A 27,347-nucleotide genomic window follows, 5' to 3' on the forward strand; every position below is an offset into this window, starting at 1 on the left:
ATAGGTTTCCTTCCAAGAGGTTTCCTACCAAGATACACTCAGGATGCCTTTTGCACAAAAGTGGATCTCGACATGAAAGGATTCGTACATAATATCCACCTAGTTTCTGATTTTTAAAAAACTGTAATATTTCCAATATTAAGTTGAATTATATCCAGCACATTAAACTTTCCAAATTTCAAGGTGGGGTGGGGGGTAGGGGTGTTGAAAATACCAGCTGCATTATTTTTAAAGCATTATATGATTTCTATTTTTTCCTGAATGAATTTTTTCAGTCACTCACTTTTTATTGGATCTTTTGGTGGCCTCAATAAAATGCTTTAGAGCATGTTATAAAACAAACTCCACTTCAACTCAAAAGAGAACTTTCTAAAATGAAGACATGTTAATTTTTTGTGTTTAAACAGTTAAAAGATTGAAAAAATATGTCCCTATAGATTTCTGTTTAGAATAGTGGCTGCTTCTTTAAAATAATAATAATAATAAAAAATGGGAATTTTGCCAAAAACATATATATTTCTCAATACTTATACACTCTTGTGGCCAATTATATTCTATAAAAAGAAACATACTTTTGATTTACTAAATTAGGAAATAATTGGAAGTTTCCATAAAGTTGTATATTGTCAGTTTGTTTTTGATATTTTAAATGAGTTTCACCTGATATACTGTTTTTAGTTTCCATACTGGAGGCAATCACCATCTAGCATATGGTATACACGACACAAAATGGAGCAGGCCTCAGCTTCACAAGCAAGGCAGCTGGTAGGTTTGACAGTCCTTTTCCAAATTATTCATTATGTTTTGAGTTGCTGTTAGGAAAAAATGTGTTGCCCATCTCCAAAATAGATGTTCTTTTTTATTTTTAAGCTTGGGAAAGACTTCCAATAGAAAATAAGACAGATGGGTATAGGAAGCAAGATATTTATCTCTACTTAGACCCTTTTCTTCTGTCAGTTCCCTCATCAACAGAGTTTTCCAAACAAACAAATGAAGCATTTCAGCATTCAGACTTAACTCTGTCCTAGGATGTACTTTTGCTCTCATATAAAGAATGCCTTTGGAACAGTAAAAAGTCAAAACCACAAGAAGGGTTGGTGGATTTTTAACGATCAAAGTGGCATTTGTCTAGATTTTGTGGTAAAAAGCAACTAGGGAAGTTACATTCCAGGACTCTTTCTGAGGTGTTGATGACATTGCAGATGAGGAGGTGAAATGTAGAGACTACTTTGCTCCATTGGCAAGTATGTGATTGTTTGCTTTCAGTAGGGCTTCCCACATTGATGATCCTCAAAATCAAGAGTTTTCTTATACTCTCAAAAGTACAGGCAAGAAGGTGTTTATTCCAACTGTAAATTGCAAAGAGTTTCTAATTCTTTGACTCAAATGCAGCTTATAAGAGTCATCCAGTTTGGAGGTTTAAAATGATTTCTAAATTGGCTTTCCACACAGACAATCAAGTTTCATCTGGTAGGTAATGTAGTGATTGGTTTCTGAATCTGTTAGTATTCCAGAATGTGCATATATTTCTAATTTTCTTTTAAAAGCTTTAGACAGGAACTACCCCTTGAACTTTCTCTAAAGTTTACATAGTTGGTACATAGTTCTTCACATAATTTATACTAGAATCAAAAGATGGATTTTCTCCCCCTTCTGTGGTTTCTACTTTGTAGAATACTGATTATGTTACTGCTAAGAGCTTCAAAGTTAAAAAACTTTTAGTCTAGTAACAAATATTAATATAGTTTTCTATTATTTGAATATTTAATTCATGATTTTACTTAATTTGTAGCTTCTCACCTTACAATAAAAGTTGGCATATCTATACTTCCTGAATTAAAATTGATGTAAAAAGTTGATGCAAAGAAAAAGCAGGCTAATTTCTCAAACATTCAGTTTCCCAAATTAATAGTAGTTGTCAAGTTTAAAGTATAGTTCTTCATATTTCTGAGCACTGTCATAAGCCATTTTAAGAAAGATTTATGAAATGACAGACTTTCCCAGAATAAAGTACAATGTGTCAAGAAGCTATTCTTTAGTTCCAGTCCAATGGGAATTTAAGCAATCATTTCAAAAAAGAATAAAAAACAGAAATAACTTTTGAAATGCCTTGTAGGCGACAAATATATCTCAATACTCTGTGCATATCACATTTTCTAAACAAGGTATTTTTTTTATTCATGAGTTTTAATATATTGGAAATTATTAACATATTGTTCTATATTCCAGGAGCTTGTGAAATAATACAAATCAAGTGGTCATGGTTTATCGGCATAAGGCTTCTATGTATAAAGATCTACAATTTAAATGTGACTTTTCCTGCTAATTTACAAAGTTATTATCTTATTCTTTCCCATTTACTTCTTAATTTTAGATGTCATACCATAGATATGTAAAGTTATTATTAATATGAATTCTTACAAATGCAAAAAAAATTTACAGTATATTCTTTAATTTTCTAACAGCATCAATTGTAAAACACACAATCAATTTAATAATTGTTTTAAGAAAAAATGCCTGCAGTTTATGTTCAAATTAATCATAAGCCATAAGCATACTTCAAAAATATTGAAATGTGAAATAATGTATGTCTCAGAAACTAGGAATGTGTTAACAAATGTTGGCATACAAAACTTTTTCACATATATGATCAATTTTGAACTCAATTCATTCCTATAGCAGTTTTGACATGCCAGAGCTTTTCTCTCTATTTTATAGAGGACGTGATTGGGGATTAGGGACGTTGAATAACTGACAAAGGAAGTACTGCTCAGAAATGGCAGAGCAGAAATTCAGATTGGGAAGCCAAAGTTCTATTGATTGTATTTGCTATCCATATAAGAGTACATTACATAACAATAATGTTTGTGAATGTTTCAACCAACGGGGGAAAAATGTTATGAGTCTGGATGGCTATCCATCAAATGTCAACAATGTCAAGCCAGTATAATACGAAAGCTTTTGAAGTTAGGCGGACCATTTATAAAGCTGTGTCAAATTGAATAACTTATTAAAGTATCTCTTGGTATATTAAAGAAACAATGTACTAAATTAATTTATTCATTCACCCACCCATCCATTTATGCATATATCTATTTATTTACTTATAACACCATTACCAAGATTTCTTTTATTCAAACACATTTCTTGGTAGGTTAAGCAAAACTTTAAAAGAGATGCAGAAAGTGTATCAATACATTTGAAAATATTTTATTTTTGTTTACAAATAATTACCACTTAAATTACTGCAAGCGCAAGCTGTTAACTTCAGTTTTGCAAAGCCAAATGAAGAAAAAGATATATTCAAACTTTTCATGCCAAAGAACACGGCTCATCCCTCCCCTTTTCCTCTTAGGGTAAGCATCAACTTACAGTAACTCGAAGCATTCTACTAAATTTTAAGTAGGCATGCAGATAATAAGTATGCAGCAGTAAAAAATACCCTTACAGAGCGCAGACTCTAGGCAGCTTAAAATAAAAGTGCATAAAATAATAGAACTTCTTAATTTAGTTCATAAGCTTTTATATTAACGAATATCAAACATAACTAATAATTGAATATTTTATACACACAAGAAAAAGGAAGTATTGTATTTTTCTCAAGAAAAGTTAGAAGTTTATAATATTCATCATTCATATATTCTTTTACAAGAAAATTGTTACCTATTAATTGCTAAGTAACAAAAAGCCACTACAAAATGGTTTAGTAAAGTGATGAAAAAGTTAGGAGCAACTTTTACAGCAGACAGTCCCTCAAGTAATATTTTAACAGGGGTGAACAAATGTATTTCATTCAGTCATATCCTACTAGGCATGAGCTATGAAGCATTGTACAAAGCCATGCGAAATGGATAGAAGGATGGCTACTTACCAACAGGGCGAGCTGTAGACATTACAATGGTGTGGTGAGAACATAAAAAAGAAATTAAAAAAAAAGAAAGAAAAGAAAATTATCAGAATGCATGATGTGTAATGTTACATTTAAGTATGGACAGCAGGGTGATTTCTAGTCTCATTATTCAAGTATGAACAGGATGTCCTAGCTTGATAAAAACTGAACGTAATTATAAATAGAACTCTAAGAAAATAATTACTTTGCACACCGAGATTAACTCTAAGCAATTTGAGAGATACTTTACATAAGGTCTTATTGTCATCATCATTTACTATAGTTATTATTTCAAATATCCTTTTAGAGTTAAACAGCCTTGTGTTACCCCAAAGTTAAGAACCTGATGAATATAACTATTCAAGTCACAGGCTAGCAAATGTCATGTCAATAAAAGAAGGCCTTGCTGTCTGATTTAAATAGCAATTGGATTTTAAGCATGGTTAGTCAGAACCATTACAAGGACTACAGAAAAGCCCCTGACGCTGCGTTTCAGCCAGTAATAAGTTAAGATCACATCACTTTTCATCCGTGGACAGGGTAGATGAAAATATAACAAATAGGTTGGAACATCCTTAGAGATTTCAACTGAGTAGCTCTCTAACTACTGTTAAGCTCTTTTCTTTTTTTGGCAGAGGGCAGGAAACAATGACTGACAAATAGATTCTTGTCCATACTGAGAATGGCTTTCAGACTGCTGCTTCAACAAATTATTATTATTTTTTATTATTCTATAACTTCCAATCACTAAAATCAGTTGTCATAGACTGCCCCTTTTTTAATGCACAGAAACTGTAAGAGACACACATGGGCTTAATAATACTTTCTTTAAAAAGAATAATGCCAAATCAATTTAGATAGTAAACCACTTTATATAAAAGCAATGGACAAATATAAAACATATGGTCCCATTTTCAAATGAAGAAGAAATAGATTTAGTAGCGCTTGAACTTTTATTAAATCTTACATTTCAAAATATAAATTTATTCAGCAAACAAGTGTTTCATCCATACCCCAGTGGGTAAAGCTCCAGTGTGAACGCAATGTAACTCTTGAACTTATGAGTAGTTTTGTCTTGATGACTTGTTGGCATGGTGAGATAGATATAGCCATTGAAACCATATTTATAGACCTTCATTCACTCAACAAATACATCACAATTCTAGTTCTGTGCAATCTTTGAAACTATATTGGAGTTTCTTCTCTATGAGATTCATGGTCTTAGAATATTATTCACAATTAAGCGGGGAGGGGGGGTAATACAACTCAAAGAAGACTAAAGGAATCATAGCAGCTGAATGAAAATTCTGGCTTAGTGAAACTCTAGTCTGTCCTACAGTCTATAGTGTGTTTACTATAGCAAGAGGGAGAAAGTAAGTTGAACTATGCACAATAATTTCTTTCTTTTTCTAGGAGGGCACAAAAATAACAACTAAGAACAAAACAACAGACTAACGTAATGAAGTTGTGCCTTATTCTGACTGATGAGATTTCTCTTGATTTTGCCAATGTCTAGTAGTAAAAGTACTTTGTATTTCATTTTTGAATTTGCATTTTTCAGGTGCCACCTCCAGCTGAATCTGAAACATAATGTTTCCTTTAGAAACAAAAAGGCATTTTGAGTCTATGATTGTAAAGAGAGAAAAAGAAAAACACATGGTGAGAAATCATGTTTTAAAGAAATAAAATATATTTCTTAGTCTAGGAAAATTCCAAAAAAATTAAAGATTTATTGCTCTAGAACCAAGATAGTTTTCCCAATGAAGCTTTGATTTATGCAAAGCCAATTTAAGCAACTGAAAAATGGGAAAAAATATGTTTATGAATATGCAGTTTGTGTTCACTCATTTTGGAGCCACTTTAAAAAAGTTCTATTAGATCACGAAATATTTGATTAGAATATAAATGCCAGGAGGCTTATTATTGTCTAGCAATATTTCTTTCTAATTTTATGTTTCTCAAGTCAGCAAAGGGAGCTACTTGCCAGTAAGTTTAATTTTATAGTCTATTTTCACCATATTTCTGAAGTGGAAAACAACTGAGTAAGTCTGTTTCAGATTGTGATTATAAAACTTCGTTTTCTTTTCTCAAACTGGCTAAAGTGAAGATCATGATAAAATTTTAGCAGAAACATCACAATAAAACTTGTCGTTGTAACATAGCAACATTTCATCCTGAAAAAAAACCCAGCAGGTGGATGGTTTCAAAATCAGCAAATTAAACTAAACTGTGTCCCTGCATTAAATGGATGAAAATGGATGTGGCCTCTTGGGTCAGTTGACCCTGTTCTAATAAAACAATCCAGAGAAGGGCTGAACATTTCATTTATGTGCATAGAAAAATGAGTGTAAAAAAAATAAGCCGTAGATAATATTTTTTTTTCCGTTAACCTCTTAGTATGAGAAATCCCAACCGTTTTTCCTAATGGTAAAAAAGTATTTTTAAACAATTTTTACTCCACATTCTATTATATTATGGAGATTTTAATTCTTTAACCCTGTTTTTGAGGTTTCAGTCTTAGATGAAATGCATACTACATAGATTAAACACTCTAATCCATTTACAGGACACAGATTAGGCGAGAGACCATTAAGGTTTGCTGATTTAAAAAAAAAGAATCCTATTGAAAACAAACAACTCTTTCTATTAGTTTTGTAAATTAGCTTCAAACATCCATCCAGGAGTAGCATACTTTGTTAAATGAAATGGTAAACCTGAAACTTTCAACAAATTATGAAAACAATTAGCTAGGAAAGATCTTAAAGCAAACAGACCACTTCAAATCTCATTCATCCAAGCATTCAAGTATAAAAGGAACCCTGCTGCTTCTACAAACAAACAACTCCTCACATTTTCTCACCATTTGTTTAGTCAGCAAATATTTTTTTGACGGGAACATTTCTTGGTTAGTTGTTTATTTTCTTTTTCCACTTACTTTAGAAAAAACAAACAAACAACCTTTGGGCGAATTATGGTCAAGTGAATTGCTTTTGCAAAGGACTGACTAGATAAAAGCAAACAAATATACATAAATATATAACCACCTACCAGAAAAGGTAGGTTAACTATACTAAAGTGGCTTACAAATCAGATTTTGATCATATATTATCAGTATATATATTCAATTGGTGTATCATCATAGGTTTCTGTGATCTGTTAACTAATGAGGAATGAAAAACTTTTTAAGCAACTAGTTTGCTCATTTTGTCTAAGTTTATTTTATATCTAAGTCCACACTAGAATATCTGGATGGGGGAAAAATGGATTAAGCGGAATAGGAATGAAGTGATTGAGAAGTCTGGAACTCACCAGTTTTTTTTCTAGGTATCCAGAGTAAATGTCTCCTAATATTTACCTGGAGGAAGGTTTTTTTTTTAATGATATGATGCTCAAATCATACATCTGGCAAAAATCATTTTCCTTACCAGCTAGAGGACCAGTCTGAGAATCCCTGACACACTTCTTGCCAATCCAAATTCCTCCAAGCCTTTCTCCTAATCTTATGAAAACTTCTGCGAGCAAAGCTGCACAAGGCTAAGAGGTCTGACTAAACAGGGTGAGATGCAAGTGAGACGTGGATATAAACATGCAGCCAACTTCCTTATCATGAGGGATGGGAGGAAGAGACATTAGTTAAGGTACTGGAAGAAAGGCTGAAAGATAGGGCAATGGATGTACTTGCCTATCTCTGAAGTTCTGTGAGTGTAAACAATGCCATGGGTAATATCTATTTGGCGAGAGTAAGTGTAGCTGTGTACTTGGTACTACTTGGTACCTTGGGCTATATAATTTACTCATGTGGATCAACATGCACCACCAGGAAGGCAGTTAATTCATTCTAGCTCACTGTAGGGTTAAGTAATGCTTTCTTTCACTTATAAGCAATTGCAGGGAGTCTATAAATGAAAATTATTCCATGACTGAGAAAGTGCATGATACCCAGAAAGTGAAAGTTATTACAGGAGCAGCACTGACTATTTCAATTTTTTAAGGTGAATGAACTTCACAAATCACTTTCTAAATCAGATTTTCTCAACACGGGAGCTCCTTTGTGTCCATTTTTCACCTTTGGAAGCAGTGTTAGCTTTTTCAGATTGCTTTTTGAATGCTGAAATAAAAAAGAATTTCAAAAAAAGTCTACTAGTATAAAGTGACAATCTAGTAAACAGAAAACCAAGTATCTTTGAAATTAGTGACATTTAAAAGCAGTAAATAGTTCAAAACAATGGAAACATAAAAGATTAGTGTAAACCTTTCCTATTTTTAAGATTTACTTTTAAACTACATTAGCTATTATTTATTAAATAAAAATTAATCATTTCAAATGATCATCGCTTCAAACCCAAATTTGAAAGTAATTTTATTTCAACTAAAAAATAGAGAGGACACAGAATCTAGGCATTTTAATGTGATAATAAAACAGCATAAGCTATTATTTTGACTGTGAGTTCACTTACCAATTTAACCAAATATTAGTCTGCTGGTTCAATTGTATTTCACATCTTAAGTCTCTTACCTCGGACTGTGAGGGTAGCAGAAGCTTCCACTTTTCCAACCCGATTCTCAGCAATACACATATATGTGCCTTCATCTGTACTCATGGCCTTTTTAATTCTCAGTGTGTAATCGTCTTTGATGTCATACCTGTGTAGAATATGAATTGGTTTTATTAAATAACATTGATTATATTTAGATAACACTAAGTATTCATTTTTCTCTTTTATACTGTATTTTACCTAAAATAACACACACACACACACACACACACACACACACACACACACACACACCGTTCCGCCATAAAGTGCAATTGCTTAGATTAAAGCTACTGCTAATAAGATCATTAATTTCGTATCTTATCTCTAGCTGCTTGATTATCAATTACCGATAATTTAGATATGTATACAACTCTGGCTGCATCAAAACTATCAAAGATATTATTAACACTTTGACTTTTTTTGGTAGCTCTTAGATAGTAAGAAAAGAGTGTATAGTTCAGTTTCTTGGTGAGTTATACTTTGTAAGTTACACTGCATTCAAATATATGATTTATTTTTTAGGTACCTTGAATATAATAGAGCTGAAATATATTAAAGGAGAAAATTCTCTTATTTGTTGGCAAATTGACAAAACAGACACTGGCTAAAAGAATTAAGAAGGGGTAATCCTTTTTTTAAATTAGCAATATTAACTTTTAAAACATCAACATGCCTTGGAGTGATTTCTGGAAATGCACATCCTCGGCTCTTTCTCAAACATTTATTGTCACACTTCTATTTTGTAACAAGTACACTACCGTACTAGTTCAGAAAAAAATTCTAAAATTTTAACATGAATTTTTTAAGAGCTTGCATAAGAATATGCTCTTATTAGATTCTAAGAAATTATACAAATTGATGAAGAAGTTATCTTTACATTGTTTCCATATCTGATTTTTCTTCTTGATTTTCACTGATGGTCTTTGTTATTTCACACACACATTTTTGCAACGGCTTCTGGTTGATCACACTGACTGTCCTTCTCATACATACCACACATTTAAAGCTATATTTCCAAAATATTACTTTAATTGGTTCTGTCTGCTTACAACTAGCTGGGACTTCCTATTGCTTTTAGGCTTGCACTGAAGATTATTATAATCAGATTTCTTCTACTTCTAGCTAGTTATAAAAGAATAACACAGCTTAACATTATTACGAGCTGAGACATGGACCTAATAAAAGTTCTGTTTTACAGAACTCTGCAAGACAGAAATCAAGTGTCTATGAACCAAGCATGCCAACTAAACTCAACTATCCTTGCTCCTCCATCCTCCAGTTATGGAGGCTACTTTTCTGTCTGCATGTTTTGGGTTAAACTTCTGCTGATTTACAATGTCCTAAGTCATGAGGGAAGCCTTATCTTCCACAAATCTTGTTTGAAGCCATCCATTACCACACTAGAAAACTATGATTCTTCTCTCCTCAGAACAAAACAAAACAAAACAAAACAAACAAACAAAAAACCAAAACCGACCCCCCAAAGCAAACAAAAAAACTTATTGCTACACCAATCAATCTGCACTTGCTCACATTTTGATTTGTCTATTTTGATAAAGGCAGAGATACTGTCTGTTTCACTCACTGCTATATCCAAAACCCCAACACAGAGCTTTTAACATCCAGTAGCATAACCAAGTGGTTAAGAGCACAGACTCTGGTCTTTGACATTTTTAAATAATCTCTCCAACTTCTTGTTCACTTTCTCCTAACAACATGGCCCTTTTTCCCTTGCTCAACATAACAACCTAATTACCACTGTGTCTTTGTACTTCTTTTGTAACTTCAGGGGATGCCCTTCCCCTACAGTTTTCATTGCTGTTGCTGATCATTCTTGACTTTCAAGATAACCCAAATACTCCCTCAAAGATATCTTCTTGCCCAAACAATGTAAAGTAGCCCTTTACCCACCAGTTACATTTTTTTTTTTTTTTTTTTTTGCGGTACGCGGGCCTCTCACTGTTGTGGCCTCTCCCGTTGCGGAGCACAGGCTCTGAACGCGCAGGCTCAGCAGCCATGGCTCACGCCCCCGCCCAGCCGCTCCGCAGCATGTGGGATCCTCCCCGACTAGGGCACGAACCCGTGTCCCCCGCACCGGCAGGCGGACTCTCAACCACCGCGCCACCAGGGAAGCCCCACCAGTTACATTTTAAAATTACTTTTACTTGTTTTTATTCTTTGTTTTTATATTTTTTGTTAGTTTTAGTACTTTTTATCTTTTTCACAGCACACACCTCTATCAAATTTTTGTTTGCTTGTTTATTGTCTTCCTAGTTTCCAAGAGCACGTATGCTCCATGAGAACAATAATTGATTCTCTCTTGTTCCAAACTATATACTCTGAACCCTACCAAACAGCACCTGAGATCTTGGATGTGCTCAATGAATGCTTACGGAATGAGTGGTGAACCATCCAACAAATTCTTAAAATTCTTCTATAGTTCTTTCATAGCATCGTTATTAGTAAAACAATTGTATGCAGAACTGAAAGGTACACTAATATGAAATATAGAACTCTATTATATCAAGAAACAAAGTAGTGTTATTAGCTTTATATATCAGCAGTTAATTCTGAAATGTAGGTTAAATCAAACAAATGTTAAGACTCACAATATTTAATACATAAGACTCACAATATTTAATACATAAATGCCACTATGGAGATAGAGCTAAAATAAAGAAGTTAGCAAATCCTGACTAGCAATCTAGACTTTTGATTTACATATTATCACTGTAAATTTCCCTCTGTAAGTTAGTAACATGAAAAAAATCCTCTCTCTCTGCACAAAAGTAAATGAAATAACTCTAGAAGAATATCTAAAACAATGTGAAGACTACAGCAGAACAAAGTAAAGCTTTGTGCTTTGTTCAATGCTTTTGAGAATATCAACTCATTATTCTGGCAATTAGGGTGGTTTCTAATCACATGTGTTATTAAAATAAAATAATGACAAAAAATGCATTTGCATAGTGTTCTTAAATATACTTTTTAATGTATTCTCATAACAATTCTGGTAGGTAAGGAGTAAAGTTATTATGTCTCCTATTTTAAAAATTAGAAATTTTAGGCATATAAACTTCAACCTGATACTCTATAGTTTATTTTTACCCTTTTATAAAATATGGTATAGTGGAATATTATGTTCAATTTTACCCCCTATTTATCAAGAAAGGAATTAGAGACATAAAAATTGAAAAGGTGACATACATGAACTTGAACTCTTCACGTATAAAAACAATAACTTCAAAAAATATAATTTAAGTCTAGAAGACTATGAAGAATATGAATCAGTGAACATGGAAATACTCAGAAAATCCCCAAATATCAATATTAAAGGAGAATACTTGAAGTCTAAATAAAATACCTTTAGGATAAGAGGGGGAAAAAGGCTATTTAATTATGCAATTATAAGAAAATACATGGAAATTGGTTATTCCATGAAACCAACAGATTATAAATTCTGAGACATAGGGAAAAAATGAAAAAATATTGAGTCTAGTCTAATGTTCTAATTTTAAGATTAGAAAAATAATACTTTGCTATTCAGAGTCTGGGAATTCATTGGTAGCAAAAGTTTAGACCATATTAAAAACTAGCTCTCCTGGCACATTCTCCATCAATTATATTACAGAGGTTACAACTTTCTACCAAAAGAAAGCATAAAGTTTCAATTTTTAAAAATCATGATGTATGAATCTATAAAGAGAAATTAAAGTAAACAGGGGATATACTACCAAAATGGCAACTACTCTCAAAAATTTTTCCTTAATGGATTCAATGAATAAATGGTCAACATGCCAATTAAGCTTTTAGTGGCAGAGTTGTTATGAGAATTCAGGCCTTGCAGTATGACTACAGAAATTTACACCAGATACTATAAAATCATAATTGCAGTTTGCTCATTTGTGGACTGAAGTCTGCATGAGAGCAAGTGGTGTGTGTGTATCCATGTGCGTGTTGTGTTTTGGCTCACTAATGTTTTAAAATTATTGGAATAACTGATATTTAAAATTTTGACACTTTCACATAGAAATTTGGATTTTCAAATCAAGGTCTGTCTTCCTCCAAAGTACACACATTTTTCTCCTTCATCACACTGCCTACATGGGTCTAATAGAACTGTACAACTGGAGACACTGCGGTCCCTTCCAGCATGACTGAACCACTGTGCCAGTCTCTAGCCTGAACCCTGACAGTACCCACAACCCAAGAGACTGAAGCATGTCATGGTACCTTTGTCGATTTTCACAATAAGATACAACTCAGATCAGAGAAATGATAAACCTATAATTATGATCAAATTAGCTCTTACCTGCAAAAACTTAAGATATTTGAGGGTTGGTTTTAAAGAAATTACGTCTAAATAACTTCAAAACCCAGAAAGAATTAGATATTTGGCTCATTGCTAGTTTCACGTTTAGGCAAGCTGAGGCAAAATATGACAACGTTCCTTTCCCAAGGCCACACACATTGAGACAATTATAGTCAGGAGAAAAATTGTCATGAGTATTTACTACCAGTCTCTGCTTTCTCTACAGGCCATGATGTCTCTGAGACAATAACTTGCTTCCTAAAAGTACATATTTCACAAGAAATTAAATGTCAAATATTTCCACAGGTCCAATAATTGTGGCCTTATTTCTTGTATTCCTTTCTGGATAAATTCGTACATGCTTAATAGTCATCTCATTGATGCTTTACACTACTAGATTGGATAACTGGGGAAACATTCATTTTTCCCTAGAAAGCAAATATTGACTGAGTAATATAAATAATTATAAATAATAGTTCCTTATATTTAAAGAGATCTTTACAGTTTACAACTGAGATTCATATAAATTTCACAACAATAAATTAGAGAAAATGCCTATTTCCAAACACCATTTTATAGAAGAAGATCCTGATATTGCTGTCTCGAGTTATAGAGAGACTGAAGTCGATGTCCTGTGCAGCGGTGTCCATTTATTTTTCTAACACAGAACAACACACCTTTTCCTTTTGATATGTGTGTTTATTGCTCTGTGTGCACGTGCTTTGAGCAGGTGTGTATTTCTGCATCAGACTCTATGTTCAGAGTCTCAAAAACTCCAGAAACTAACTTTTATCAATATTTTTCTCAGTATTACTCTAAAACCAGCTGTAATCCTAGGAGGGTCATAAATGCGTTTCCTAATATATATATATATATATATATATATATATATATATATATATATATATATACTTTAAAATTATTGTTTTATTAAACAATCTAATGTACCTAAAATTTTCCCTGATTTGCTCTTAGCATTCTTTACATAGTGCAGACTAAATTTTTAGTAACTAGAGCACACTTTGGTATAAAACAACTAGTTTTCCAACATGGTATGATATTATATGTGATCAACATGTAGGAGGTATTGTCTGACTTTAATTAAAAATAAGAAAAAAAAAGAAACAGATGAAAAAACATTACTGGTGAAGAAATCCTAACAGAAATTGGGTGATTTTGATTGTGAAATCTGCCAGTCTCAGACTTGTATAAATGCAGTCATTGTTGCCAGGTTTGATTAATGACAGTTGTACAATCATGTGCTGACAGTCCCCACTGTAAAGATACCTTTTTTTTTTTTTTTTTTTTTCTGATATGAAACACTGCTGAAAAATGCAACCCAATCAGATTTGGCCCCTGGACAACATGTGCTATCATCACTGTACCGTGAATTGAGATTGATTGGTAACCAGCTGTGACAAAGTGGGAAAAGAAGCTCTGGTTTTTGTGTTGTTTTTTTCCCAAAGGAAAAAAGAAAAAAAAGAGAGAGAGAAAAAGGGAACTAAATTGTGTTAAACCGTTACCATCTGTTCAGCTAAATAATAAACAAAACAAAATACATTTCTTTTAATACTTAAAACAACAGTTTGTATGCAAGGTTCTGTTTGTATGTGATCTTAAATAATCTTAAAAGTGTGTCAAAAGAGAAAATATTACTGATATTTTAAGAAACAGAATACTATATGCTAAAATCACTTCCAAATTTAAGTGAGATAATCTATTTTATTTCTTCCTGCTAAAGAAACCTCTCACAGCTAGGGGGAAGAGTTCCTATAAATCTAAGTTCACTTTGAAAATACCAAACAAGATTTTTGAAAACTGGCCAAGTTTTATAACATAACCACATTTTATACATTTCTCATACTTTGCAATCCCCAATGTACCTTAAGCTTCTAGGGTAGGAACTTCTCATGATTTTCTGGCTTTTATGAATATAACTAAGATAACTTAGGGACCACCCCGTCCAAATCTCCCAAATTATAGAAGTTGAGAGGAGAAAAGACAAAAGAAAATACTCTACATTTTCTATTACAAATTGGAATTTTACCATGTTCAGTTTAAGTCCCTGCATCTCATTGCCTTGTTTGACTTGTGTGACGTCTCTACACTAATAAAACTTCCTGAAAGACCGTTCTCATCTCAAAAGCACCTTTGTTTTTTGTGGAAGGAAATTTATCTTCTCAGCGTTTTTAGTTTTGAAATTACCTACTACTTCTTATTATAGGATGTCTGGCTCCAATTCTAGAATGAGTGTTTTGAATTAGCACCTAAAATTTTATTATGTATCTGCTTTATTAATCATTAAGCTGGCCAATCGTAAAAACTATGAATTGGACCAGGAAATATTTAATATCTACACAAGTAAATGTTTCTTTCCTTTTAGGGAGACTTGAAAAGTTTGTTTTCAGTTTTCAAAATACTTGCACTCAATCAAAATAACTGAAGATCACCTTACACCTTTTAGATTCTTTCAGAAAATTAAGGAATGTCTGCAATAATAGGCATTCCGTAGTTCCAGATTCAGTGAAAATTCAACGATGGAGCTTTTACATGAAAATGTTACAAAGTATTGCTTTGTTTTCAACAGAAGAATTTTTAAGATTAAAAAAATCACTTATTAATCTCATGGAATCATTCACTGATAATTAGAGACACACCAATCAACTAAAACCTGCAGGGCACTTAAGAGCAGTATGAAGAACAGATATCATTTAAAAATTAAAATTAACATAACATTCATTGGGAACAAAAATCTTGGGAGATTAGACTTATAGGGAAATAGTAAGAGAAAAGTGGTCCCCAAAGGGAACTTGCTGTTCTATTCTGGAAGCTTATACGGAAAGCCAAAATGAAACTTGAAATATGATGGCATTCTTGACTCTGTCTTAATTAACCAAACAATATTTTATCCTTTTTTGGCTTCCCGTAAATGCTATCCTCGTTATCTTCATCCTAATCACAGGTGGCTCTACCCTTGTAAGCTTGACCCATCAATGGAAAACCCCTCTTCTAGTCTCTCTTTAGCACAGCTGAGAGAGCAAGGAGTTTTCCAACTAAAAAGCTAAGAGAAAGCAAGCAAACAAAAAAGATAACTAAAATACCCACAAGAATATAACAATAGTTAATTAACACAGGGCATATTTCAAATCACAGGATAATAGGCCCAAAAGACAAGGCCTCAAAATGACTGCCAGGGAATCCCAGACATCGACCATCGTGAAAACAGAGTCCCTCTCTGGAGACTGGGCAATTAAACCGAACTACAGCCGAGTCCCTCCAGAAAGGCCAAAGCACCCTGCTCATCCCAACTAAAAGTACCTCCAAGTTTTAATCACTGAGGCTATGGCTGTCTTTTGAGTACCCCCTGTCTCTCCCATCTTCTACACCTATGACAGACAGCGGAGACTCCAAGAGTTAACTCCCTTGGCAAATCTGTGGACAACTGTGAAGTTTATAGCCTGGTACCCTTGGTCACCATCCAAGTTTCCGTCTTCTCCTGTTATCTTATTCTCTCATTTTCACCACCTCTGCAGTGAGTTTTATCTCCTCTGATATAACCTCGGACAATTTTTTTGTCGTCATCTTCACAAAATTTTTCACTGTGCCATCTGAACTACCTGTTCACTGATTTGTAAAACTTCTTGATCCTCTATCTCTCTCAGATTTTCACCTTCACCTCCATGCATTAATAGAAATCTGGCTCTTCCCTGTGGGTTTGTGTAAGGGTGGAGAAAGAGTGAAAGTGAGAACACCTTCCCAGATATTCCAAATAATACCCAGAGCCTGACATGGAGCAGTTACTCAATAAATATTTTTGGAAAGAATTACATAGCCTCAAAACAAACCAAGCAAAGTTTTAGAAGCAAAACCAAAAAGTCCTATCCCATTGAATAGTAATTATGCTATCCAGTTTTCAAATGGAAGCTTTAGAATTTCTTTCCATTTGACCAAGATGGTATTTAATAAGGACCTACTTCACAGGGATGTTGTAAGGATTAAATGAGTTAATACATTTAGAGTGTTGAGACCTGAACCTAGCATATGGTAAATGCCCAATAGATGTTATGTGAGATTTTCCGTAGCTGCCTCTCACTACTCTAACATCTCCTCCTTCAGAGATATTGTCTCCATCTCCCTTTGCCGTTGTCTCATAGCAAGATCCTGGAACTTTTCTTCAACTGGAATGGATCCAACTTTGAAATCTGAAGTTCAAATATCTGATCCTGCCACAACCTTGGATGGTTCCTACTCTCTTAATTAGTTTACAAACTGAACCTCTTCATCTTTGAAATCTGAAGTTCAAATATCTTTGAAATCTGAAGTTCAAATATCTGATCCTGCCATAACTTTGCATGGTTCCTACTCTTTTAATCAGTTTACAAACTGAACCTCTTCTTCCATTTCTATCACTCCTTTGCATCAACACTTATTTGTCTACCCCGCTTAGATTCCATGGCCCATAAGATACCTGCCAGTATCCTCACTTTTCTTGTCCCAGTGCCTTTCTGTTGCATTTGCCTAGGAAAACCTCAATTATGTATTGACATAATTGTGTGTGTATGTATATATAATATATATATATCTTATAAAATCATGTACTCTTCCTTCCACACTCATATGAAATCAAGTTCAAACCATCCTAGAGATATTGGGATTTTCCTTTGGCTCATAATAACAGAAAGGAATGTTTAATTATTTCCACAACTGTCCTTAATATGCAACCATTTTGTGGTAATGTTTTCACTAACTTTTAGCAGATTATTCAAATAATATCTGCAACTCCTTAAATGTATTACTTTTAAATACTTTTTAAAATATTGCAGTTATTATTTTAACTAATTAGAACAGAAAAATTTAGGGTAAGAAGTGCAAATATATCACAATTAAGGAGATAATGTTGGAACAAATTAAGTGCTGAAGCAGGTTAAATTATCCTCCAATTTAGAAATAATTATTTTATTGGCATAAGTGCATTTAAGACAATTTGGTTTTACAATAGGACTAGAAATTGCAATATCAGATTTGGAAAAGTGGATATATCTCACAGTTTTGTGTTTGGTTAGAAATTAATCTTAACTTTAAGTTCTTTTAGAAAAGGACTTTAGAGATTAAATTCACAAGAGTCCACAGAACTCACAGCTCAGACCAGACTTTTTGATTAGCAGCTCCCATTCTTCTTGCACTCTTCTGAGTTGGGAATGAAATCTGTGCAATAAGAGACTGCAAGTTTGGGATAAAATGGATTTTTAAATTTGCCACATACTTAGTGGCTTTGCAGTATTTGATGGACAAACTCCAGGAATTCCCCTTCATAGGTGTTCAAAGTGAGCGCTAGGGGCAGGGTAGGCTTCTGTGTCCTCAGAGAGATGTTCATTCTAGGCGGTTCTATGGAAGGTTCAAAAGGCTTTCTTTTCTTGCCTTCTGCCCATAGAAACTTCCTTGTGAAATATGCTTATGGAGTAATTTAGAAATTCAACATGACATAGGAGCACTTATTAAATGTGTCACAGAACTTGTGGGTTGGTAGGTCTATTTGAAAATGAAGGCTCAGACCTCTAATTAAGCTACTCAACTAGTTTGATCAATTCAGCAACAATTTCATGAACAAGAAATGAAAAGAAAAATTCCCTGCCTCATATATTCTAGAAAATATGCAAAAATATACATTCACTTCAAGTCACTAGTGAACCAAAGGGTCTTCTTCTTGTGTTAAATGATGACGTGTTTATGTCAAGTCCATTCATGGTATTATTTGTCCATCTCACTGGTATAACCTTCATAGTTAAGGCAATAAGAAAAGACTATTATCTTTGAAATCTATTTCTTTGAACTATATTCTATTATTTTTGTCCTAACATTAAAAACAAAAATAAAAATCAAATAAAATAGCATTCGGGTGAGCAAAGCCCAGATTCATTGTTTCCACTAAATCGGGTTTCTCAACCTCAGCACTATTGACGTTTCGGGCAGATTATTCTTTGCCGTGGGAGTTGTCCTGTGCACAGTTAACAGGATGTTTAGTGGCATTCTTAGCCTCTCCGTACTAGACGACAGTAGCACCTAATCCCCCAAGTGTAGCAATCAAAAATGCCTTCAGACATTGCCAAATGTCCCTCTAGGAAAGGGAGAAGCATAATTGGCCCCAATTGAGAGCTACTATACCGTACTGAATGTGTATTTGGTGAGCCCCACATGTTAGACGTAGGACTGGATATTTGAGATCAAGATAAATACGGCAAACGGAGTTGGGGAGTCTGGGAGAAAAAGAAACAATTACAATAATGATGTCAGAGAGACCTGGGTGTGGACTCCAGCTCTGCCACCCACAGGTCCTGTGATCTTGAGCGCGTAGTTCATTTGCTCTAAGCCTCAGTTTCTTCCTTTGTTAAAAGAGGGGATTCATACTTCAAGGCTGTTGGAAAGATTAATTATAAAATGTGAAACAGCCTAACGTGAAGCCCGTGGGCCCTCAAAAAATTATAGTTTTTGTTATTATCTTAATATAATTTTCTTTGAAACAAATTATTTTAGTGTAGTAGTTAAGAGAGGATACTTTAGGGCTAAAGTGCTTCGATTTAAATCTCTGTCTGCCAGTGAAATTTGCTTCTCAGATCCTTCAACTGTAAAATAAAGATAGTATAAAAATACTTACTTCATGAGGCAATTGTGACGATTGATTAAATGAGCTACTTGCATGTAAAACATCTGTAAACATTAGCTTTTACTCCCATAGTTAATCAATTTTAAGATACACATTTTTCATATTTTAAATCTCTGAAATTAGAAATCATCTATCAGAGATGGCATATCATAGTTGATTTGGCAATCTTTTTTCCGCTTAACTCAGAGAAAAAAATATCTTGTATCTCACAAATAATTCTAACTTGAATTCAGTTACATATGGTATTATTATATGATTAAAAATGATTTAGGTTAAACAAATCTTTTGACTTCTCTATTTATTAAGGACAATATCATTCATCCAGGCACCCAACCTCAGAACAAACTTCAGTATTACTTTTAATCCCTCTTTTCCCATGAACCCTGACACAGAATCAATGACTAATTTAAAAAAAACAACACATTTTTCTTTGTATTGCCACTTGCATTAATATCCGTGTTGGTATATTCACAGGAAATACTCCAATGTAATCCACTAACTAGTTTTTAAACAACTTCCTACCAGGTATGCCTACCTCCAAACTTTCTCTGCTCCAAGCTACACTACATATAAATGTAAAATCAATTTTCTAAACGTAGAAACAAGAATATATTTCTATTCAATGTGTTTAGTGAATTCCCCATTTCACAGTGTGTTCAGTATAAACACTTCACTTGGGATTAGAGGCTTTCATAATAAAGCCTCAACTAACCTTGCTGGCCTTAAGTGCCACTCCACTACGCTCCAGGGAAACTGAACCACAAATTGTTGGCCTACACTTTCCACCACCAGAGCTTTTTCATCCTGCTTCCATCTCTTAGAATAGTCTTCTTTCCACTTATAGAAATTCTATTCTTCCTTTCAGACCCGTTTCTAGTGTCACATGGGAATAGAGAAGCTTTTATTTTCTGAAACCCTAAAGAGTCTTGTACATCACAGTCTGTATATAATTTTCCTTATTTAATAATTAATGTTTTTATATCTCATACTTTCTTCTAAAAGTCTTACTTTCCTTCTCAAACTCTTGAGAGCAAACTCATTTTTTTTTAATATGCTGGGATATCAACACATAGAAATGTTTGATTGATGTCTGTGGTTACTTTTGAAATAATTCATGAAATATAAATAATATTTTATTAGTCTACATTGAAGATTTTCATTATTACTTTGAGATAATGATATCTTACTATAAATTATGTTCAAAATATTTTCTTTCAGTCTCTTTATGAAATCTCAAATAAAGGTAAAAGTCTTGATTGACTTTTTTGTTTCTGCTCTATGTGCTGTAAATATTTGGACAAAACTATTAGAAAATGTGAGTCAATGAATGGACTATGGTCATTTATAGTTTTCACTGAACATTTTTTTATAACAAGTGCCATATGTTGTATGAATTGCAATGACACAGAATATTCAACCAGGTATTCTTTATAAAAGTGCCAAATGCCTATATAGTCGATGAAATGAGTTGAAAGATATTATAATAACCTTTGCAATTGTGACAGTTATGCTCATAAGAATAGCTAACAAAATTTCTGCACTGAGATTTTGTCACAAGGTTATTACATAGATCTTTGGTTTTTAATTTTTATAAAATTTTATATTTTGGACACACTGCGCTGCTTACAGGATCTCAGTTCCCGACCAGGGATCGAACCTGGGCCACGGCACTGACAGAGCTGAACCCTAACCACTAGGCAACCAGGGAACTCCTTAAGGCTATTCCACAGAGCTACATGATTGATCAATCACCTTCTCAGAAGAAACTTCTAGTACTTGTATTTATTGGCAAAGGTTCACTGTGCCCCAATCACAAATCTCCCTGTCTAAATATGGTCTTATAGAATGAAGCTCCAATGAGTTAATACTGTGTACCAACTAAAATAGATTTCACTAAGAATTGTTTCTATTGTAGTGGAGTATATTCTTAGTGTGCTTTGGAAGCATTCTCTTATCTTTTATCTATGGCAATTGTATCTTTTTCACGCACTAACAAAGATATAATCCTCATTCACATTGTCATTGTAATACTGGGTCTCAAGTTATTATTTGTTTTTTTTTTCCCTTTGTCTTTCTATTCATACCAGTTGATGTGAATATGTGGGTCAAGCAGCAACTTTCCCAAAGGGACTATTATAAGAAATAAAAAATATATATATGTTTGTTAGAAAATATAAAGTCTGGAACACAGTCCTGCCTTCCAGTTTATACCCATCCATGGAACTGTTGATAATAAAATATTATCATGAAAATATTTAAAAAATACTCTTTTAGTAAATTCAAAAGCGCCCTGAGAATGAAAAGATGAGTTAAAGTATCATGCCCTGGAGGAGTTCATAGTTCTAGTATTTATCCTTTACTCATGCTATTTAATTCACTTGGCAAACATTTCTTTAGGTTCTAATGTGTTTCTTGTGACTTTTTTTCTTTTCCAGATACACTGTTGTGACGAACACAGATATATTAAGCTAAAATGTTCTGTGAGAATAAAGATAGCTATAAATTCTATTTCAATGGGCAGTGTAAAATAATTTTTTTTAAAGATGAAAATTTATTTGATATGATATAATGGATTTATTTATTGCTTATAAGTACCATTATAATGAAGATTATAAAATCTTTATTACGTACTTTACCACACAGATATATTTTGTGACTTTCTGATGAAAGTGACACTTCTAAATGCTCCAGGCGTTTACTAAGCTGTATTTTCCTAATCTTCAATCCCAAATGGAAAATGGAAAAAAGTTGTTCCCATCCAGTACCTCAAAGTAGTGGTCAAGAGTGTGGACTTTGGAGCCAGAAATCCTAGACCCCTTACTAAGTGACTTGGTCACACTTAACCTCATTATACCTCATTTTTCCCATTTGTAATATTGGAATAATTATAGTATTTACATCAAGTCCTAAGGACGTGTATTAATGTAAAATGCCTAAAGTAGGTCTGATATAGAGTAAGCACTATGTAAATATAATGTATTAATATTATATTTATGGGAAAGGAAAATGCAATTAAAAACAACTCTTTTGATTCAGTACTAGACTTTTTAAATAAAGTCTAATAAACTTTTTAAGTAAAATTTTTAAATAGACATTTTAGATAAGCATTCAGGGTCAAAAACAATTTTGAATTTAAAAAAAGCCCATTTACACATAGAAAGCTGAGAAGATATATGCAAAACGTAAAAAGTAGATACCATTGGCAATGGTTATATGAGTAATTTTAATATTCCTATTTAGGCTCATTCATTTCAAATCTTAGGGATTTTTTCCTCTAAAAATGTATTATACTTTATAAATCGTTTTGCATTGTTGCCATTCATAGATTCATACCATTTTGGAATTTAAAGGTACTGCAGAAACCATCCAAGGCAACTTACACATTTTGCGGATGTGGACTGTGGTACTCAGACATGTAACATAAATTGTTTAAAATAACATGATGCGTCATGACGGGCTGGGATAAGAATGTTGATCTCCTAAATTCTAGTTAACCTTGCAGCTCCACATTACGATTCAATTTATTAAGAATAACAACAGAAAAATATAAACAAACAATCAGAACTGTATCTTAATTTGAAAAGCCTGTGGAGTAATTAATTCATCTAAGTGATTGTAACCACAAATTGTCTTATAAAGGCAAGGATTTGTGTTGATACAGTCAATTACATAACTCTTCCCTTTATTTAGTTAAGGCAAGAACCCAGGTATGAGAAAGAGCGTCTCTGATGATAAACATCCAGTATATCCACCGTTGGGATACGGTGTGATGTGACAACTATCTCATGTCCTGGTAAGCCTTTGGTCTGTCCTCCTGTTTGGGCTAAGGTAAAATGTTGCCCTGGTCCCGAACTTAGCCTAGCTGAATGCTCTAATATGCCACACTTTGATGGACAAAGCACACCTGCTGTGGCTCCTGGTGGGACAACACTCACATGCCAGTGACAGGCGGCACTCAGACAGATCCTTTGCTTTGCAAACTGGCACCTGGTCTTGGCTCTGCCCTCACACAACACAAGAGCTGCCAGTTTATGGACAGCAGAGCATCTCTGACTTCAAGGCATTTCTTAGTCCAAGTGGTCCCAGCTTGTTAGTTGACCACTGGCCAGAACCCAAATTGCATGCCAGTTCCTGTATTGTTCCTTAGCAGAGATTCTCAACAGATGGGCCAGTGTGGTCACAGGACGAGGCAACTTGCACCCCCCACCCTAGGTAGCAATTAGTTTTGTGTTAACAGCAACTATTAGCACCTATTTGATGAAAACACAGAAAAAATACCATTTTGGCATCCCTCTGAAAATTGCTAATTAATTCTGTTTATAAACAAAAATCTATATTTTCAGCTTCCAAGGAGGGAAGCTTGACCTGGTCCAAGTTTAGATTCTCAAAACACTGGGACATTTTATGTGAGGTTTATGCAATTGGTCTAAAAGCTACCCTCAATAGTAATGCTATACAGTATTCCTATAAAGTTGCTCATAATATAGTGTTTCTAACCAATTATTTAAAATTTTATCTAAAATGTAAAATTTGTAAGGGGCTCAATTCCATAAACAATTTATAATCACATAATTACAGAGCCCATTAGTTTAAAATACAGGTTTCATGTTGGACAGATACTAAGTCAGGTCCTGGCCCTAACACATATTAATGTGTGTCTTTGGAAACAACTTCTTTAAGCTATTTCCACATACTTCAAATGGGAGTAATATTTTTCTGGAACACTAAGCTTTAAAATAATGAAATTAATATATGCAAAAATCATTTAGAAGAATGCATGGCAAATAGTAAGTCCTCCAATAATACTTGCTTTAATCATTACATAATCTTCTTACAAAGATTATGAAAGATGGTGGTTTTCTTATTACCAGTGGACAAAGGATACAGGTAATGTGTGAAATTTGAAGTTCCCAACCCAGATAACTGATTGCACTGGGGTTAGAATATAATATCTGGACCATGTTCAATCTCCCAGAGGTAGAGAAGAGGGTGACAACTTTTAGGCTTGGCAAACGGGCTGGAAAAATTTATAAATAAACCTATATGATTTAAAAGAAAAAGTGATAACTCTTCAATCAATAATATTTTATGTGTTTCTTTGGAAATCAATTGGCCAGAGAGAGGAGAATTGTGATTATTTCATGAAAATCATATACTCTGTATTTTTTAGCATTAACTATGTTTTCTTTGTAGTTATCTATATAACTAATAAATACCACCAATCAGTAGGATTTATAAAACTGAGGCACCTGTTATGTACACCCACTGTACAGTGTTTACAGTACTCTGAATAAGTTATATCATTTTAATAACCCTTTGAATTAGAATGGATGGCATAATTATTCACCCTGTACAAATGAGTCAAAGTATAAGTTAATCATTAGTCCCAATGCATTGCTGGTCCATATCTTCAGGATGTAAAACACAAAGAGTTTAAATAGCTTCTTCAAGGTCACACTCCTAGTTAGTGGTAGAGAAATCTGTTGAACATCATTTCCAGAACATGCGAGTATAACTAAAGGGATAAATGATCAAACAGTGTCAGAACAAGGCTAAAATCCAACATCCCTGACAATGACCTAAATATTCTTTGTTATTGGTTGCTCTATTAAAAGATCCCACAATAATGGTCCAGGCAGTTCTAATTATTTTTTCAAGCAGAAATGGCTAAGACATCTGTATAGCTGAAAAATCGTAGAATTTTCATTTACGCTTCTCCTTATATTTCTAAATCTTAGGGACCAGTCTATTGTTTCAAATGCCACATACAATATTTATATACATTGCTTTTCTCATGCTCTCAGGTTTTATTCCTTCTTTTTTGAAAACCACTTTAATTGACCAATCTTGACCAGCCAACCTTATCAACATGGTTATTTATCATGAGCCCAAATTACCACATGTCCTTGAAACACACACTGTATGTGAAGAAGGCTGATCTCCTCAGCAGGGTAGCTTAGCACCTGTTCAGTGTCTCTGCATCCCAGAAGCACATGCTCTAAACAATGGAGCTCCCAAACAATTAATATAAGAACATTTTCCAGGGCTAAGCGAAAAGAGCCACTTAGTGTAAAAACGCCACAAAAAGGGGACTTGTAAGTGGTCCTATTCATTCCTTTTCTTAAGGAATCATGTATTTATGTGAATCTCACATTTCATGGAACTAAGAACTCTAAAAAGTCTCTCTTAAAATAGATTTGCCCTTTAGAAAAAGGAATTTGTCAGTTGGTTCAGGAAAATTGATAGAATTTTGCACTATATATCTTGAAACTCTTTTACTCTAGTCCCTTGTCTATTTTTATGAAATATTCATGAATTATATCCACTATGTGAAAGCCATCAACTGCATTTAGAATTCGCAGGCATACGTAAGAATGTAAATGACATATTTTATTTCTTTTTTTCTGTGACAAGCTATTATGAACATTCATTTCTCTACTCTAGATCCTTATTGAGAAAGTTAGTGCCACTTTAGAGTTAGTTTAGAAAATAAATAAAAATGAAATAAAAAATATCTTGGAACTCACTAGTGGTGGTATACTGATATATGATTGATGCAAGATGTTAAATTTCCTGTTTAGAGTCCTTTAAAAGATTGCTAATAATTATCTGAAATACAAACTGTACAGACAAACCCAGATAAGAACACATAGTTGAATTAATCATACTACTTCTTACCCAGATTCTGAGAAGAGATATTTTTATTCTCCTCACAAATATTAAATTGAACAGAATATTGTAGCATTGGTAAATTTCAATTTTATTGTTATGTCTTTGGTTGTAAATGATTAGTATTCTGTTTCTTTTGTATTAGCACATGCTATTTTTCATAAAGCTTCAGCATATATATACTTTTTTCATGACAAAATATACAATATGCTATGATGGAACATTGCCTCAGTTATTATAAATACTGGCAATTTCTATCACATGAAACACTTTGTGATAAGTACTAATTAGCAAAAAGCTCTAGGTTTGCCTGAGAAAAAAACATGTAGCACCCAAGCAAGACACTAGAATTACTTCAGTTTTAACTTTCATTAATGTATTCAGTATGTGAATACTTTCCTACATCACTCAATTTGATCAACATAAAATAAAAAATAATAACAGCATACTTACCTTGCTTAAAGTGACTTCTTTTTCACAGACTATCAATGGCACTTAATAAATACAATAGGCACTTAATAAACACAGGTAAACCTTAAAGTGTTTTTTCTACAATTTCAATTATGACTTGAAAAAACAGTTTTATTAAAACACATAATCATTATGATCTACAAAATGTCTTTCCCTTATCTCATCATTTCGTTCCCCCTACCCACTTTATTTTCACAGTGGTGTGTAAAATTCTTATCCCTAATAAATGAGTCGTTGTGCATTTATTTGAGCACATACGTATTGAGACTCTCTGGAGAAAAAGATATTGATACCTGGCACGATCACAAAAAAGGCAAGTGACCTTTCTCTTCCTGAAATCGTCAATTGTGAAATAGTAGTATTGTAAGATGTTTCTGCAAATGTAACCAAGCAGGATCCTATGCAGCCTTCCCATGACAAGCTCTCCCCCATATCCTCTGCTTTAGCTCCTCTCTGAAGTACCTAGATAACAGTACCTGATGCACATTTCCTGAGCTGTTTCAGAGATGTGAAAGCCCCCCCACCAACTGAAAGATGTTAACTACTTGATGGCCATGAGCACGTAGGCCCAGGCCTCCAGGAGCCGAAGACTGATATTGTTAATCCCTGTGACATCGACCTGTTACCTCACCATCAGCCATTCAGAGAATTGTGCATGAGCTGATCACATACCCTGCGACCCCCTCCCTCACCTGGCTTTTAAAAATGCTTTGCCAAAACCCATCAGGGTACCTTGGGGGTCTTTTAGAGCATGATCCACTCCTCTCCTTGCATGGCCCTGCAGTAAACCTTTCTCTGCTCCAAACT

The 27,347-nt window shown here is 33.7% G+C and overlaps 1 protein-coding gene across 1 annotated transcript in view; it reads right to left on the reverse strand.

Moving 5' to 3' along the window:
- The window catches only part of ROBO2 (roundabout guidance receptor 2), a 537,609-nt gene that overhangs the window by 139,288 nt on the left and 370,974 nt on the right, over window positions 1–27,347 (reverse strand). Inside the window, exons 5-6 of the mRNA XM_065875890.1 lie at window positions 8,406–8,533; window positions 3,872–3,883 (exon numbers count right to left, since the gene is read on the reverse strand). Coding sequence (XP_065731962.1) covers window positions 3,872–3,883; window positions 8,406–8,533 — 140 coding nt within the window. The remainder of the gene's footprint in view (window positions 1–3,871; window positions 3,884–8,405; window positions 8,534–27,347) is intronic.

This window comes from Phocoena phocoena, chromosome 4 (assembly GCF_963924675.1).
Source record: "Phocoena phocoena chromosome 4, mPhoPho1.1, whole genome shotgun sequence".
Taxonomy (NCBI): Eukaryota; Metazoa; Chordata; class Mammalia; order Artiodactyla; family Phocoenidae; genus Phocoena; species Phocoena phocoena.